The 14,571-nt window shown below is 40.9% G+C and overlaps 1 protein-coding gene across 2 annotated transcripts in view; it reads left to right on the top strand.

Moving 5' to 3' along the window:
• Nucleotides 1-13,998, top strand: part of GNAL (G protein subunit alpha L) — a 179,865-nt gene extending 165,867 nt beyond the window's left edge. For both annotated transcript variants that reach the window (XM_066561501.1, XM_066561509.1), the window contains exons 6-12: nt 1,572-1,626; nt 3,983-4,056; nt 4,901-4,959; nt 5,202-5,322; nt 6,559-6,689; nt 8,673-8,740; nt 12,694-13,998. In XM_066561501.1, coding sequence (XP_066417598.1) covers nt 1,572-1,626; nt 3,983-4,056; nt 4,901-4,959; nt 5,202-5,322; nt 6,559-6,689; nt 8,673-8,740; nt 12,694-12,840 — 655 coding nt within the window. In that variant the 3' untranslated portion in view covers nt 12,841-13,998. The remainder of the gene's footprint in view (nt 1-1,571; nt 1,627-3,982; nt 4,057-4,900; nt 4,960-5,201; nt 5,323-6,558; nt 6,690-8,672; nt 8,741-12,693) is intronic.
• The last annotated feature ends 573 nt before the right edge of the window (nt 13,999-14,571 follow it).

The raw sequence follows: 14,571 nt of genomic DNA, 5'->3' as shown, positions 1-14,571 counted from the left end.
CGTGGGATAAATGAAGTTAAACTTTGCTCAGTCTAGGTGATGACAATCATCTGACCAAAAGGTTCAGCCTGAATAAAACTGCTTTCCCATGGTGACTGTAGCTGACTATAAAAATGTACTTTTATATTCTCATATAAATTTATAGGGCTTTTGGCAAGGAAGAAGGATTTGTGAAATGATGTTTTTTCTTCAGAGTTTCTTCCATATAGTTTTGATAACAGGCACCCATTGGGTTGTGCTAAACAGTGATTTTTTTTTTTTTAACCCTGTGCTTAGCAATCACACCTTGATCATCCAGACAGAGAAGCTAGATATTCTAACTGTAGATACTGCATTTTGTTTCCCTGCTAACAATGGAGGTTTGAAAAGGAAAAACATTTTAAGTGAATATATATGCAGTGTATTTTCTTTTCCTTTCAGTTCATATCCGTGGGAAACTGCTATGAGAATTACAAACAGCTTTTAGGGGGCTATTTTTTCAACTGGCCAGTGTGTGTGACCCTTGTGTTAACAGTGAGTTACATTTTAAGTCAAGAGTTCACTGTTTTTTTTCTTTCTTTCCCACTGCAATTAAGTGGGACACATATTCCATGTGCACACTCAAGTAAAATTGGGGAAAACTTGCCTTTTGATAAAGAAGTCTTGATAATATTGTAGTGGAATATGTCAGCCAATGGGATATTCACTGCCAAATACCAAATAACAATGTAGAAATTCAAGAAAGCTTCTAAGTCGTACAGGCAGTCTGGGGGAAATGAGCCAGCTGGGCTCAGAGGAGATCTAAGAAATGGATGGAAGCGAGAGAGGAGAACCTGCCTCTTTTAGCAATAAATATAAAATCACATTATTATGTCTGTAAGTGCTGCCATTCTAACACATATTAGGAAAGAACTAAAGCTTGGAAAATCTTTTAAATAATCATAGAATATAGTTTACCCTGTTTTCTGTTTCTCTTATCTCTTGCCCTTCCCTGAAGGTGTCTTTCTTTCACTCCGTGCATGTCGCTGAGTTTTGGTGACATAAAGAATCAGATTCATTAACTTCCACTTTTTGTGCTTTAGTTGCAGTGTTGGAGGGCAGCAAGTCAGTCCAAAGCTTTTTGTATATACCAACAAGCATTTCTGCTAACATTACTGAGACCGTAATTAACATAACGTTATACTTGATCAGCATTATCCTAAATAAAGGCACCCCTTTGCCACATTTCCTATATTAAATCCCAAAATATTTTTTAAGTCTTAACAACCATATAATGTTATGATCTGTGGTTAGTCGTAGTATTTTTTAGCGGACCTCACAAAATTGTAACATTTTAACTGCATTTTGAAGCACTGGTGAGTACTGCATAATGGTAACTTTGAAAGTGCCGTATTGAAACACAGTCTGGGTAAAATGTTTGTTTGGCTTATAAAATATAACCTTGAGCAATATATGGAAATAATCAGGCTCCTAACTTTACCATTCAAGTTGTGTTTTACTTCTCAGCAGGACTGTAAACTAGAAAAGTTAGTGAAATGTCTTTTACTAGACAGTATTGTACATATCTAAGTGCATGTTTATTTTTCTTCTAGCTTTTTAGAAAGAATTGACAGCGTCAGCATGGATGACTACACACCCACAGATCAGGTTAGTAAAAATAATGGGGTAGGGTCTGAACTAAGACTGACATTCATCTGGATTTTCTGTGTAATTTATTTTAGTCCCTACTGCAGCTGAAATAAGACATATGGCAGAATAGCAAAATATGGTCTAGCAGTTTAAGTAATGGATATTAAAGAAGAAGAGGCATTTTGGTGGTGCACACTTGTCTTTTACTGTTGTAACATCTAGGTCTGTGATTCTTGTAATACATCCGTTTTGTCTTCTTGTTTCCCATTCTGTGTCCCACAAAAATCAGGTGAATGGAAAAAAGAAGAGAAAGCATAAATGTAAAAAGTTATGGTTTCCCTCACCAGCCTTTGGTATAGAGAAGCTATGCTTTATTTCAGTGGTGGAGGTGAGCCCAGAGGGAGGCTTCCCGTGTCTATCAGAAGAGTTCTTCACAGGCAAAAGCTTGCAGTGAATAAGGTGTCCAGATCCAGGGGAGAGCACCTGTGGCAGCAGCAGAGCTTGCAAACTTCTCTGTAGGCCTGCAGATTCCTTCTTTGCAAGCTGTGCCCATCTCCTGCAGGTAGCAGAGTTTCTATTCAAGCCTTATTTGCAAGGCAGTACATTTTTTTCCCAGATACTGTGGTACATCTTGAGGGAGTGCTCTAATGGCAAACACGTTCATTTAAGGCTGAACTGGTGCAGTCTTGAAGTAAGGAGGGGCTTCACCATATTGCCTGGCTTCAGCTGCTTTCCCTGAGCTGAGGCTGTGTGCTTTCCTTTGCTGTCTCTTCAGCAAACATTCTGAAGTTGTTATTTTTCAGTGCTGCTATCCCACTGTAATTTAGTCAAGATTGTGGGCCACGTCATAAACTCCAAATACAGGTGGCAGAAGAGAATCCCTGCACTGGATAATTCAGTGTAACAATGCAAGGCATATATAACAGGTGGATGCCCTTAAAAAGAAGGCAGAGTTGTCAAATCTCACTGTGCAATTAGGGAGTGAAATTCAGAGAAATGAGGTGACTTGCCAGAGATCACCCATGCAGAGAAGAGCCTGTTCCTTCAGGTCCATAACCACAAGCATGTCCTATAGTCTACCCAATATAGGATCAATTAATCAAGCACTCAGGACATTTTCAGACCAAAGGAATTAGCACTGGGGTTTGTTCCCTCTAGACCTTATGGTTTTAGCATCAAGATCACACACCTGGAGAGAGAAGTCAGTGAAGAAAAGCCTCGTTTTTGCTTTCATTATTTACGTTAGTTCCTGTTTGTTCCTGGGAGGCCCTTCTCTACCTGAAGTAGTCTTTCATCACCTAGAAATTTTCCCTGATATTTCCTTTGTGGAGAAATGTCTTGAAAGATCAGAAAAGGCCCTTGGTATTTGGCAGGTGGAAAACTTGCTCTGAGAAGAGGATTCTGCTTTTGTTTTTGTTTTTGTCCTGTTGCCCTGTATCAGTTGTCTTGCTGAATTAACTGGTAAAAATCACTTGTTTTTTCTCTTCCCTTGCTTTCTGCTTTTTGGGTTAGTTTTTTGGGGTTTTTTTGCACCATAACAAAGTCAGCAAGTGACAGAAAATGACAGGAGTGTATAAAATAACTAAACACATTAAATAAGTGGCCTTCAGCTGAGTGCATGCAGCTGTCAAAGCAGCCAAGGTTTGCCTTGGCTACCAGAAGCAGTAGATGGTAGGGTAGGAAAAAAAAGGCAAGCTGAGCCTGCACTCTGACTGCCTCCTTCCATCCAGGAAGGAGGCATCATAAATTGCTTTTACCTACTCCCCTTGAGAATTCAGGAAATTATTATTTTTTAATTATTAAAGGAGAGTTGGTTATGTTGTAAAGTATTGCTAGTTTAAAAAATAGGAAAGAAATGCCATATTTCTGCACGACCTAAATTCTGTTCCCTTGTGCTCTGTAACAGAGCTTTAATTACTCAGTCACAAGCTATTATTTCGATAGGATTCCTGTCTCATTCAGTACAAAAGAGGGCAGAGTTAAGGTTGCCTGGGCAACTGTAAATCTGGAGTTTTCTAACATTTGAATACTTGACTTTACAACATGAATAACATTTTTCTTAGTTTTATGTAACTTCAGAATTCATTATCGTCATGACATACCAAGGTGTATAAGAACAGGTTTCAGTGGGCAGTAAGAAGAACATAGATGGGGTCTCCTGCTTGCTGAGTGCACAAACCAAATGCAGTGATCATTATTAAGTTTATTTACCATGTCAGTACAGACTAATGCAGATTTACCAACAGGTCTGATTGAACTTACATTAAATGAAACATTTAAGACTTTTCATGGAAAATAATATTCCAAGCTTTTAAGAACAAAATTAGGTTAGAAAAAAAGCCTTACTAATCAGCTTCTGTGTTCTCATTTCCAGGACCTATTAAGATGCAGAGTGTTGACATCAGGGATTTTTGAAACAAGATTTCAAGTAGATAAAGTAAATTTCCAGTAAGTCTGTTAGTAATGATTTATGAATATCATACTCATTTTTAATAGCTTCATTCAGATGTCTCTGTTCATGTATGCATGGTATAGCAGGCTTAGGATGGGAGTGGGTGGGTTTTTGTTGTTTGGTTTGGCTTTTTAGCTCTCTTTCCAGAGGTCCTAGTAAAATTACCTCATACTTTGCAAAAATAGCTTTAATTAGTTACATGTATTAGCAATGCTCTATAGTAGGGTTGTGCATGGCTTCTTGTAAAAACTGGTGTATTGGTGTAGCACTATAAAATCATAAAATACCTTTGGGGATGAGAGCTCACAGAAGTCAATGGAAATCCTCCCTTCTTCCAGAGGGCTGCAAGCTCTGTGTTTGTCAAAGTTTTTTGCTGTATGTCTAAAACACCCCCAGGCAGACTGGCTTCTCTTGACACTTCTTGTCCAGAAAGGTGGCAGTGCTCACAGGGCTGAGCTGCCTCATGTCCTCCCCCATACAGAGATGCCCTTTCCCCACCACCCTTCAAAATATCCCGAAACCTGTTCTTGTTTTTAGTACAATATCACGTGCCACATGCACTGCTGTGGACTGGAAAGGCCAACTCTTGTCCTTGAAGAGTGTATTTCTCATTTTATGGGTTCAGTAGCCTTCTCCTGGCAGAGCAGGGCAGGTGGAGCAGTGCAGCTGTCTCTGACATGCAGTGCAGCATCAGCAGGTCTCTCTCCTCTTCAGGCAATATTTTACTTCCCCTGTCCTTGGGGCTGTCGGATTTTTAAACTGAACCCTCGTGCTGTGCATGCTTCATGTGATTTTTCCTAGTGCACATAAGTGATATAACATCCTATGGCTTTTTAACAGCATGTTTGATGTAGGTGGCCAGAGAGATGAGAGAAGAAAATGGATCCAATGCTTTAATGGTAAGTAAAAACATTCTGTGTTTTATTTTAAACTTACTCTCTGAGGTGTGAGCAGCTTAGTGTTCATACCCACACACAGTACCTCACTAGCACAGAAGTCCAGTGTTACAGATAACTTTTTTCTGGTATTTTTGGCTGATTGGTGAGTAATGGTGGTGTTACCCTGAGGAGTATGTGCTGGGATAACAGATATGTTCTATTCTCTCTCTTTTCCTTCCTTCTCTCTTGTGTTTTCTGCCCAGATGTCACAGCTATCATCTTCGTTGTGGCTTGCAGTAGCTACAACATGGTAATAAGGGAAGACAATAACACAAACAGACTACGGGAATCCCTGGACCTTTTCAAAAGTATCTGGAATAATAGGTAAAACAAACCTCATTTCCCACCCATCCTCCCCAGTTTAATTACAGTTCAACTCCTTTCAAAATAGGCCTTCCCTTGCTGTAGGCTCAGATTGTTTATTCAGAAAATATCCAGGTTGGGCCAGGTCTTAGAGTGCCCCCAGGGTGACACCCCCCCGACAGGGGCTGTGGCACAGGGACAGTGCACGTGGCATTTCGTCACTCCTGCCAAAATGATGCAGGGCATGGGAACAGCTTGGAAAGGGCAAGCCCCCCCAGGCTGGCTGCTGCAGGAGAGCAGGGAGGCAGGAGAGACCCCCTCCTGGCATCACTCTGCTGCTTGGCTGAGACCAAGATCCTCTGAGGAACATTTGATCTCCCCCTCCAAAGCAGCAGCAGGAGCAGCTCCCTGTGCTTGTTCCTTACGCAGGCAGCTGCTCTTGTAAGGGTCAGCTCTGAGAGCACAGGCTACTTCTGCCTTGGGGGGTGATGCTTCACACCTCATCTAACTGGAACTGCCATTAAATTGCCACAGTGCCTGTAAATTGTAGGTACATAACCAAATAGCAACCCAAATGGGCTCCTGGTAGAGAACAAGTGAAAACAATGTGCAAAATAAGGTGATGAAGTTTTCAGCACATACCTGTGAGGATGCTCTGCACTGAGACGTGATTGAAGGTAGAGTGAAGGAGGAATGTTAACTGCACATCCCAAGGCACATTGTCACAGTGATGGATTAATTGGGGAAGAAAAGAGACATTATTTTCTTTCCATTCATCAGGTGTCATATAGGCCACCCTAAAAGATGGGATAACTGTGTGGATGAACAGTAGCTTAGAGCAGTCTGAGGGAAGGGAGCTTTCTAGCCTTTTTTTTTCCTCCCCTTTATCACAACCAAATAAAGCAGACAGTAATGTCTGGTTGTGAACTGTGGTGCTTCTAGAAAATGTCATCAGTCTCCTAATTGGTAACTAAAAGAGAATTTAGAAAAAAATTTGAAAACTGCTCCCTTCAGCAATGTCCACTGCAGTTTTTATAAATGCATTTACTGACCTTAGAAATATACCCATTGTTCTGCACAGGTGCAGACCAATCAAAACAATCATTTAAGTCATCTTTTTTTTTCTGTTGAAGCATGTTCTACACTATTTCACTCTCTGTCCACACAGGGATAACCAGTAAATTTCCTCTCAATGTGATAGGTTTTTGTTGAATAACATGTCAGAGATAACACAAACATTTGGTTTGTTTTTGACAGGTGGTTACGGACCATTTCTATCATTTTATTCTTGAATAAACAAGACATGCTGGCTGAAAAAGTCTTGGCAGGGAAATCAAAAATTGAAGATTACTTTCCTGAATACGCGCATTATACTGTACCTGAGGATGGTAAGGTTTCTCCCCGTGCTCGGTTGGACCTGCTGGCATGGCCCAGCCCATAGCTCCTCTCCCTGTCTGTCTGTCTGTCTCTCACACACATTCACAAGCACACACTGTTCCTTGACATGAGCTGCTGGTCAGATAAGGAGCATGCCAGCAGCATGGAGCTCACAGGCACCCCAGTGTGGATGGGTTCTGAAGGGGTTCCAGCTCCACAGCACCTGCTCTCCTCTTTTGGGAGGAACCACCAGGCCCAGGACAGCAAAGCAGCCCCACATTTCCCCCCTTCCCAGATGCTTCTGGGCCTCCCACAGTGCTGAACTTTGTTGGGGATTCATGAGACTTATTTTGCAGCCATTCTGCATCCTCCAATGCTATAAATTTCAGTTTTTGAAATACTGTTGGGAAGCCCAGCAGACCAGTAAGGGAGCTTTAATGGAGGAAAACCACATCAATACATAGGAAGAGATTTGTGGTGATGGAATGATCAGTTTCTTATCTTCAAGAAGTGCAATGGGTCCTGCACCACAGTAACATATTGCAGAGGTAAACTATGGTATTATGCCAGGCAGAGATCTCCCCAAAGGTCTCAGCTCTGTCTAGCAAAAGTGGTAAAACTTTTACTTTCTGTCCACTCGCCTCTGCCTTACCTGGGTGATGTCCCTGGCATGGTGCTTGCAGCCACCTGTTGGAAAAGGCTTTCATTCTCCACCAACCACCACCAAGAGCCTTGGTCACAGAGGTGAAGATGGCGATTATCTATTTTCAGCCTTCATTGAGGTGTGGAACTTCCTGAGTGTGATTCTGAGTTTCAGGTATAAATGAACTATCCTAAAATCTGGGTTGATCTGGCATCTCTTTTGTAATGGTAAGGATTTTCAGAAGAAATCTTATCTCCATCACCCAAATTTCCCCTTCCCAAACATGCACCAAATAGACAGAGATTGAGTGAATTTTCAGCATTTTTTATAATAAGCCAATTGTCAGGAAAAAGTAGCTTTTGGTATTTCTCAGAGAGATTTCACAGTGGGTATCTAGAGTGATCCAGAATATTCACACATGAAACAGCTCTCTATTTTTAACCTGTAGTTGTTCACTTATTCTTCAGTTCCAGCTGACATTATTTAAGGGCAGCAGCACTGAATTCCAATATGCTGTTGATTGTGCTGCTGCTCTATTTTTACCCCCAGCAGTATGGATGAAAAATACATTTCCATATTCTGATATATTCTGGCCTTTACAATGTTATGTTTATAAGCATCTGATTTTGCTATCCTAGATGAGGGATAACACTGAAAGGAAATAAATAGGTTATCTCTTCACTGCATTGTTACTGAGAGTAAATACAGTCATTGCATGGCCTAGATAGTGACAACTTCATCTGCTGACAAACAGTTAATACTGTGCAACAAGTCTCCTGCTCAACAAGAATTTAATCCAACATCCCTTGATGGACAATATATCTGAAGTATTCTGCTGAATTGGGGCCTGGAATTAAAATACATTTATATATATATATCAAAAAGTCTTTCAATGCTATAATTTTTTCCAAGTGTAATCTTGGACTAACCATTTTTTAACTCACATTCCTGCCTGCAGAAGCTTTTTTCAGGAGACACTGTTCTGCTGCAGAAACTGAACAGCTCAGCTGCTTTTTCTAGTCATATTTTCTGATAAAAGCTAAACCCTAACTCCCACTTGGTTTATATCTATATGAACAAACTTGTGGATGTGAGTAAGCCTTTTTGTGATATGACCCATGACATTGTTGCAGTGATTTCAGCAATTTTCAGGTTCCTAAAATATGTTGTTCTCATAGTCAGGCTTTACTGTAACTCTTAATTTTAGAATTACCTGCTGGGAGTCTCCTCTAGTATTTAATATTTCAATTTCTGTACTGAAGGGCTACTTCCTTCTTATTAAATCTTTTGTTACAAATAGATGATTATTTAGGTTTCGTGTTTCTGATGTCATTTGTTTTTACTTGAACAGCAATACCAGATGCAGGAGAAGACCCCAAAGTCACAAGAGCCAAGTTCTTCATCCGGGATGAGTTTTTAGTGAGTAATTTTCATCCTATGTGTGATTCTATCATAGGAAATACTGACAGATGGCATAGTTTATTTAGGGAAAACTGATGGGATTTTGCAGAAAGCTAGAAGGAGAGGACAACGTCTGGCAATTCCCTAGTTCTTTTCAGCTGCCCATCTTGCAGAACCTTCCTCAGTGCTGCACATTTTTATGCCAGTTTTGTATAAAGTCACCTGCCATGCTAATTGACACACAGTAAGTGCTAGTGCTTAGAATGGTCATGTACAGTCCATGCATAAACAAATAGGCTTTCTTACTTTTATCCTGCATTCCTTCAAGGAGTTTGGCAGTGATCAGCTGACAGCAGGAATTTTAAAAAGAAAAAAAAATATTTTATGATTTTATGCTTAAATAAGATTTCTGGTTTGACATTTAGGAGGTTTACCTCACCTTTGGACTGATGTCATGGCCCTGCTGAAGCATCAAAATAAAATTTCAGTGTCTAGTCACACTTTTCTTGCAATTAAGGTTTCCTCTATAGCTGGAGTGAAGAGGTGGTGTTTACATTTTTACATTTTGAAGGTGAAAGTGGTTGCCACGTACACAATCACAGCCCAGCCCTGCTGTCAGAGAGTGTAATCTAGTATCACTTGTGGCTTCACTCATTCTGAGTTGTTCCCACAGTGCAGAGCAGTACCAGAGACCAGAACCAAGGCTCATCCATCGTGCCCTACTGGTAGAAATTATATGTGTGTGTTTGAGACAACAAATTGAGTCATTAGAATTAAGAATTTTAAAGACATTATGCATTTACAAGCATTGTTAGGATTTACAGCTGCTGACGCACCAAGAAAGAAGCAATTACTGTATTCGCACTTTGGGGATTTCCAGTTGCTGCCTTAGCCTTCCAGATCCTGAGGAAAAATGTCAGATTGTGCTGTGTTAATGTAAGAGTTACCAGAAAAACTCCCTTCAAGGCAGATCTCTCCTGTGGTGATGCTGGAATCCTGTGAAGCAGGTGATGATATCCAGTCTGGAAGGAGAGTGGCTCTGGGGGATGAGTTACAGGGAAATTAGGGTGAAACTCCCCACCTTTATCTATTTTTATGATTTAAGAACACACATTGAGGGTGAGGTCCTCACTTGCCATGACTCCCTGGCATTACAGAAGGGGGCCACCTATGAAGCAGGAGGGGAGGTGGCGTGGGCACTGCAGCCACCCAGGAAACCCCTGTGGGTGCTGCAGGCAAGGGAAGCTCCAGTGCTGGGGCCAGCACCTGCCAGCTGCGACACTCCTGGGGGCTCACCAGGCATGGGGCCAGAGCAGCTTCTCCCTCATTTCCCTGCACTGCTGCAGGTTTGGCAGAGAGCATCTCGTCTGTAACACGTCTGTCTCCTGGCTCAGTGCTCTGAGTAACATGGCCATGCCTGGAGAGGGCCAAGTAGAAATGGTCCCTTCCAGTTCCATGGGGTCAGGCACAAAAGGCTGAGGTTTCAGAGAAGGACTGATAAGGGGCACAGGAGAAATACAGACTGGCAGGGATCTGATGGCCTTAGCCAGGTGCCAGGAAGAAAAGGCCTGTATGTTCTACCTGTGTCTGCCTTGGCTTTGCTTTATACTTACTTTCCCAAGTTTCCTGGTTTATGACCTTTTCCTTGCCCCACTCTGTTAAATTTTCAGGCATGGTTCAGAGAAGCCTGTGTTTATTATGCTTTATTGTGATTTTTATCATTGTAATAGGTCTGCATAAACCATGGATATGTGTGACAATCAGCACCATGGTGCTGCACCCCTTAAAACTGCCTGGCTGTAGGAATGGTAGTGGCAAATTTAAAGCCTGTAATTTGAGGAATTTTAGTAGGAGTTAAAATTGACCACATTTCCAATAACTATTGCTACACAGGATAGATTAGAAAGGCAAAAGATGTCAGCTCCTGGCTTCAGGGCTGGTGTGGGGGCTGTGGCCCCTCAGGGTTGGGCAGCAGGGCTGGGATCCCTTGGATTTCAGTCAGGGAGCAGCATGGGAGGAGTGGCTGGGCTTAGGCCTGCACCTCAGGGCTGGGCTGGCAAGGGCATCTCCCTGTCCTGGAAGTGGATCTTGTGGGAAATCCTCTGTCCTGCAGCTCAGGCACATCCTTTCTTCTCCCAGACTCTTCCTGGAGGCAGTGTGTGCGTGTGTGCTCCTGGGTGAGGCTGCTCCCCAGCCCTGTTTTGGTGTTCTGCACACAGGGCTCTCCAGCTGCTGATGTTTAGTTTGAATACATCCCCAGTGTGAATACACCCCCATTAGAACAGTGGCATGACCCCTCTGGTTCCTGTCCTGCTGGTTTTACAAAACCTGAATCTGGGAGGTGAAGGAGCTGCTGCTCAAACACACAGGCCAGGATTCCTCAAATTTGCATGTCATCCTGACCCCTGCAGTGTAGGGATGCCAGTATTAAATATTCCTGCCTGGAAAGCAAATGTTCTTTCATCAGTGTCCCAGGGGATTTTTTCCCCACTGAGAACTGGTGCTGAGTAACACGCTACTTTTCAAAGTGAGTGTCGAGTAGGGGTGACAATTCTGCATTTATCTTCAAATGAGGGGACTGCAAGAGCTGTCAGATGACAAAAACAGCCCCCTAATATTTTGAAAATACATCCTGTGGCATGCTATGTATGTAACCAGGACACTGTGGGCAGATTACTGCCATAGACATGAGTGAAATCAGTGAATGATAAACACAAGCAGACAGTTCTCAGTATTTTTCATGAGGTTAAACCTCAAACTTGGTATTGAAAGTCGCATGATAAGAAAATAATTTTTAGACTGTGTATGAACACCCCTGTGGAATCAGTGTTGAATGTGTAATATTACCTAAATTACCTGGAAAAAGTCTGCAATTGCTTGTTGATCTAATTATGTAAATCATGGCTTCTAAATGCCTATAGTTTTGCTTATCTGTAGCTTCAGGTATTTAAAAGGTCAAACCTACACATAAAATAAATCCTGTGTTAAAAATATATGGTGTAGCCTGAGTGAGATGGAACACTCTTTTGTTGTTTAGCTAGAGTAATTTATAATAAAATTTAGAAAATAGTTATAGAAATCATTATCCTAAAAACTGACCTTCTGCTTTCATGACATTTTGTTTATATTCTGCAAGATAATGGTCTAGAATGGATTTATATTTGTCAGTCCTATAGTAATACAGAACAAAATTTAGGATATCTTTTTTGAATATATGTTTTAAGATCTTGGGGAATTTTAACAAGATAACCATGGGAAAAATGATCCTTGAAGTTAGAACCTAAAAAGGTTTGTAGTAGCCTTGAGAAAATGTAGTTCTGCATGGTATGATGTTTACTAGATTTTTGCATGCTTTATTACTCTAAGTGAACCCAGCCACTCTGGTGACAATTCCACCAAATTCTGGGCTCAGTGATGATACCAATCCTTCAGCTGGCTTAATAGGTGCTCTAAGTGAAGGTAACTTGAGGGGCCCAGACACAAGAAGCAGAAGCAGTAGAATGCTGTTCTCTGCCACTGCTGGCTCCACAACTGGGAGGGTTTTGATTTTGTGTTGCTGATGTAAAACAAGAGTTCAAGAATTTGCCACATGATGGCACAAAAAAAAGAAGAGAAAACAATTCCTGGGGCAGCTGAATGGCAGGCTGCACAGCTGTCAGCAGCACAGATTTGGCTGCACAGTGATGGCGACAGCCTGTGCAACTAAGGATGGCATCCATGGCTCCCACAAAAGACTCCTGTCCTAACCCCAGTATCCATAATGTTTTGTAATCTTCATTTCAGATTTGTCATTTAGACTGACCAGACCACAGCCACCACAGCCCTCCCTTCCTTTTGTTTACTTTTTTTAGTGATCTATGTACAGATTTCCCAGGGCTCTTGGTTCCCCCAAGTCTGTAGACTGCTGAGATGGGAAACTTCTCATGGCATGGCACCTGATGCTTTTTGTTTTTGCCTCCCTGTTTGCACAGAGGATAAGTACAGCAAGTGGAGACGGCCGGCATTACTGCTACCCACACTTCACATGTGCAGTGGACACAGAAAACATCCGCAGAGTGTTCAACGACTGCCGAGACATCATCCAGAGGATGCACCTCCGCCAGTACGAACTCTTGTGAGGGGGATCACCGTGGAACCTGTGGTTTTAAATTCTTTGCTCCTTACTCTTTCTCTTGATACTACCCCACACAGGGTGGAAGAATATACTATAGAAATGTCAGTCTCTTCACTTTGTTTACTTTTAATTGTTTAACCTTAAAGCTGATTTGAAGCAAGTTTGGGTTATTTTCCCTTCATGCTTTTTGGGACTATTTTTGTGCTTTATTTTGACATGCCACTTCTTCGTCATTCCACTAAGCCCTTTGGCTACCTCTGTTCCCTTAGGTTTTTGTTTTTTTTAAAACTGAACGTGACCTGCTAAATTTTTTCCAGTGGGTTAACCTCAGTTCAGACCGGTATGTCATCTGGATGACACTGAAGTCATACCTATCCCTCTGTGTGGGTTTCCTTTTTAACATGACATTGAAGAGTACTTGATGGGTGAAAAAAAGATTAATGCACTTTGTATCAGGTTATTAAATACTGTTGAGGAAGTAGACACACAATGTAGCAGCACCACAATATTTATTACTCTGTCACAGTTTTTAGCATTTCTGAGTTGCAGGTCAACTGATAAAGTGACCTCCTCTTTTAAGCCGTTACTGGCACAGGAAGTAGAGTAGATAATGAGAGGAACGGTGAAGACAAAGCAATTTTTCTGGGGTTTTGGAGCTAAGTGTCTCTGCACACCTCAGGCATTTGAATTACAGCTACTTTTCAGCCTGTTGCATCTAGGCAGAAAATTTACCACCCTCACTTATGTTATTTGTGCTGTCCACAAATGATCCTTTTAGTTCAGATCATTCTTGGACAACAGTCCTCTCCCTATATATATTTTTTTGTTTTACTGCTGGTTTATTATATTGTACAGACTGTAAAATGTAATATTATTTTGTACAACTTTATTGAAGAAAAATACTTGTAGAAGATCTTTGTGCCTTGATTATGGCTGTACCTGTAAAATGAGCTAAGATGTAAGTATGTTTTTGATTGCGCTGTACAGCTTGATGTCAACCTTACCTGCAGCAGTGACTGGAGGTAAGAACTTTATCTGTAGAGTTTAGGGGTTTTTTTCTGGTTTATATAAAAATGCTCTTTAGTATAAAAATTATAAATTATGCAAATTAACCACTTACCTTTCCAAGTAAGGTATTACAGTCACCGGATGTTGCAGCAAACATGCCTTTCTCTTTTGAAGTCTCAGCTTTAAAACATTGGAATTCATTCAAGTGTCCAAATTGCAACCTGGTGTTGTTTTAATGGGAAACAAGGATTTATTTTCTTTTTCTTTCTTATTTCTCTTTTTTTTTTTTTTTTGTCCTTTATATTTAGAAAATATGTTTGGTAATTCTTTGGTCATTCATAGAACTTCACAATTGCACAGACCGATTGTGAATGTGTAAAGCACCATTATATAGAGCTCTTCAATCTTTGTACCAACAGCGGCTTTCATTGTGCAAGTAAATAGCGAGAAAGAAGATAAGGAAAAAAAAAAGTGTATAAACCCTTGTGTCTGGCCTAAGAGAATTACAAGATGACATTTTTATTTCTCTTTTAATAAAGAGACACATTAGAAAATTATTTTATTTTAAATATTGTAGAATCAAAATGTGTGAATATTTCTCAAACTTGAATAATTTATGCAAATGACATTCTCAAAACAAGTTGTGGTACAGTACAATATATAAAAAGCAAGAATTGCTGTAGCAATAAGGCATGTCCTTTTTAGTAACTATAACACTGCTTTATAT

The sequence above is a fragment of the Molothrus aeneus genome, chromosome 1 (assembly GCF_037042795.1).
Source record: "Molothrus aeneus isolate 106 chromosome 1, BPBGC_Maene_1.0, whole genome shotgun sequence".
Lineage (NCBI taxonomy): Eukaryota > Metazoa > Chordata > Aves > Passeriformes > Icteridae > Molothrus > Molothrus aeneus.
This window is presented reverse-complemented; position numbering and strand designations above follow the sequence as displayed.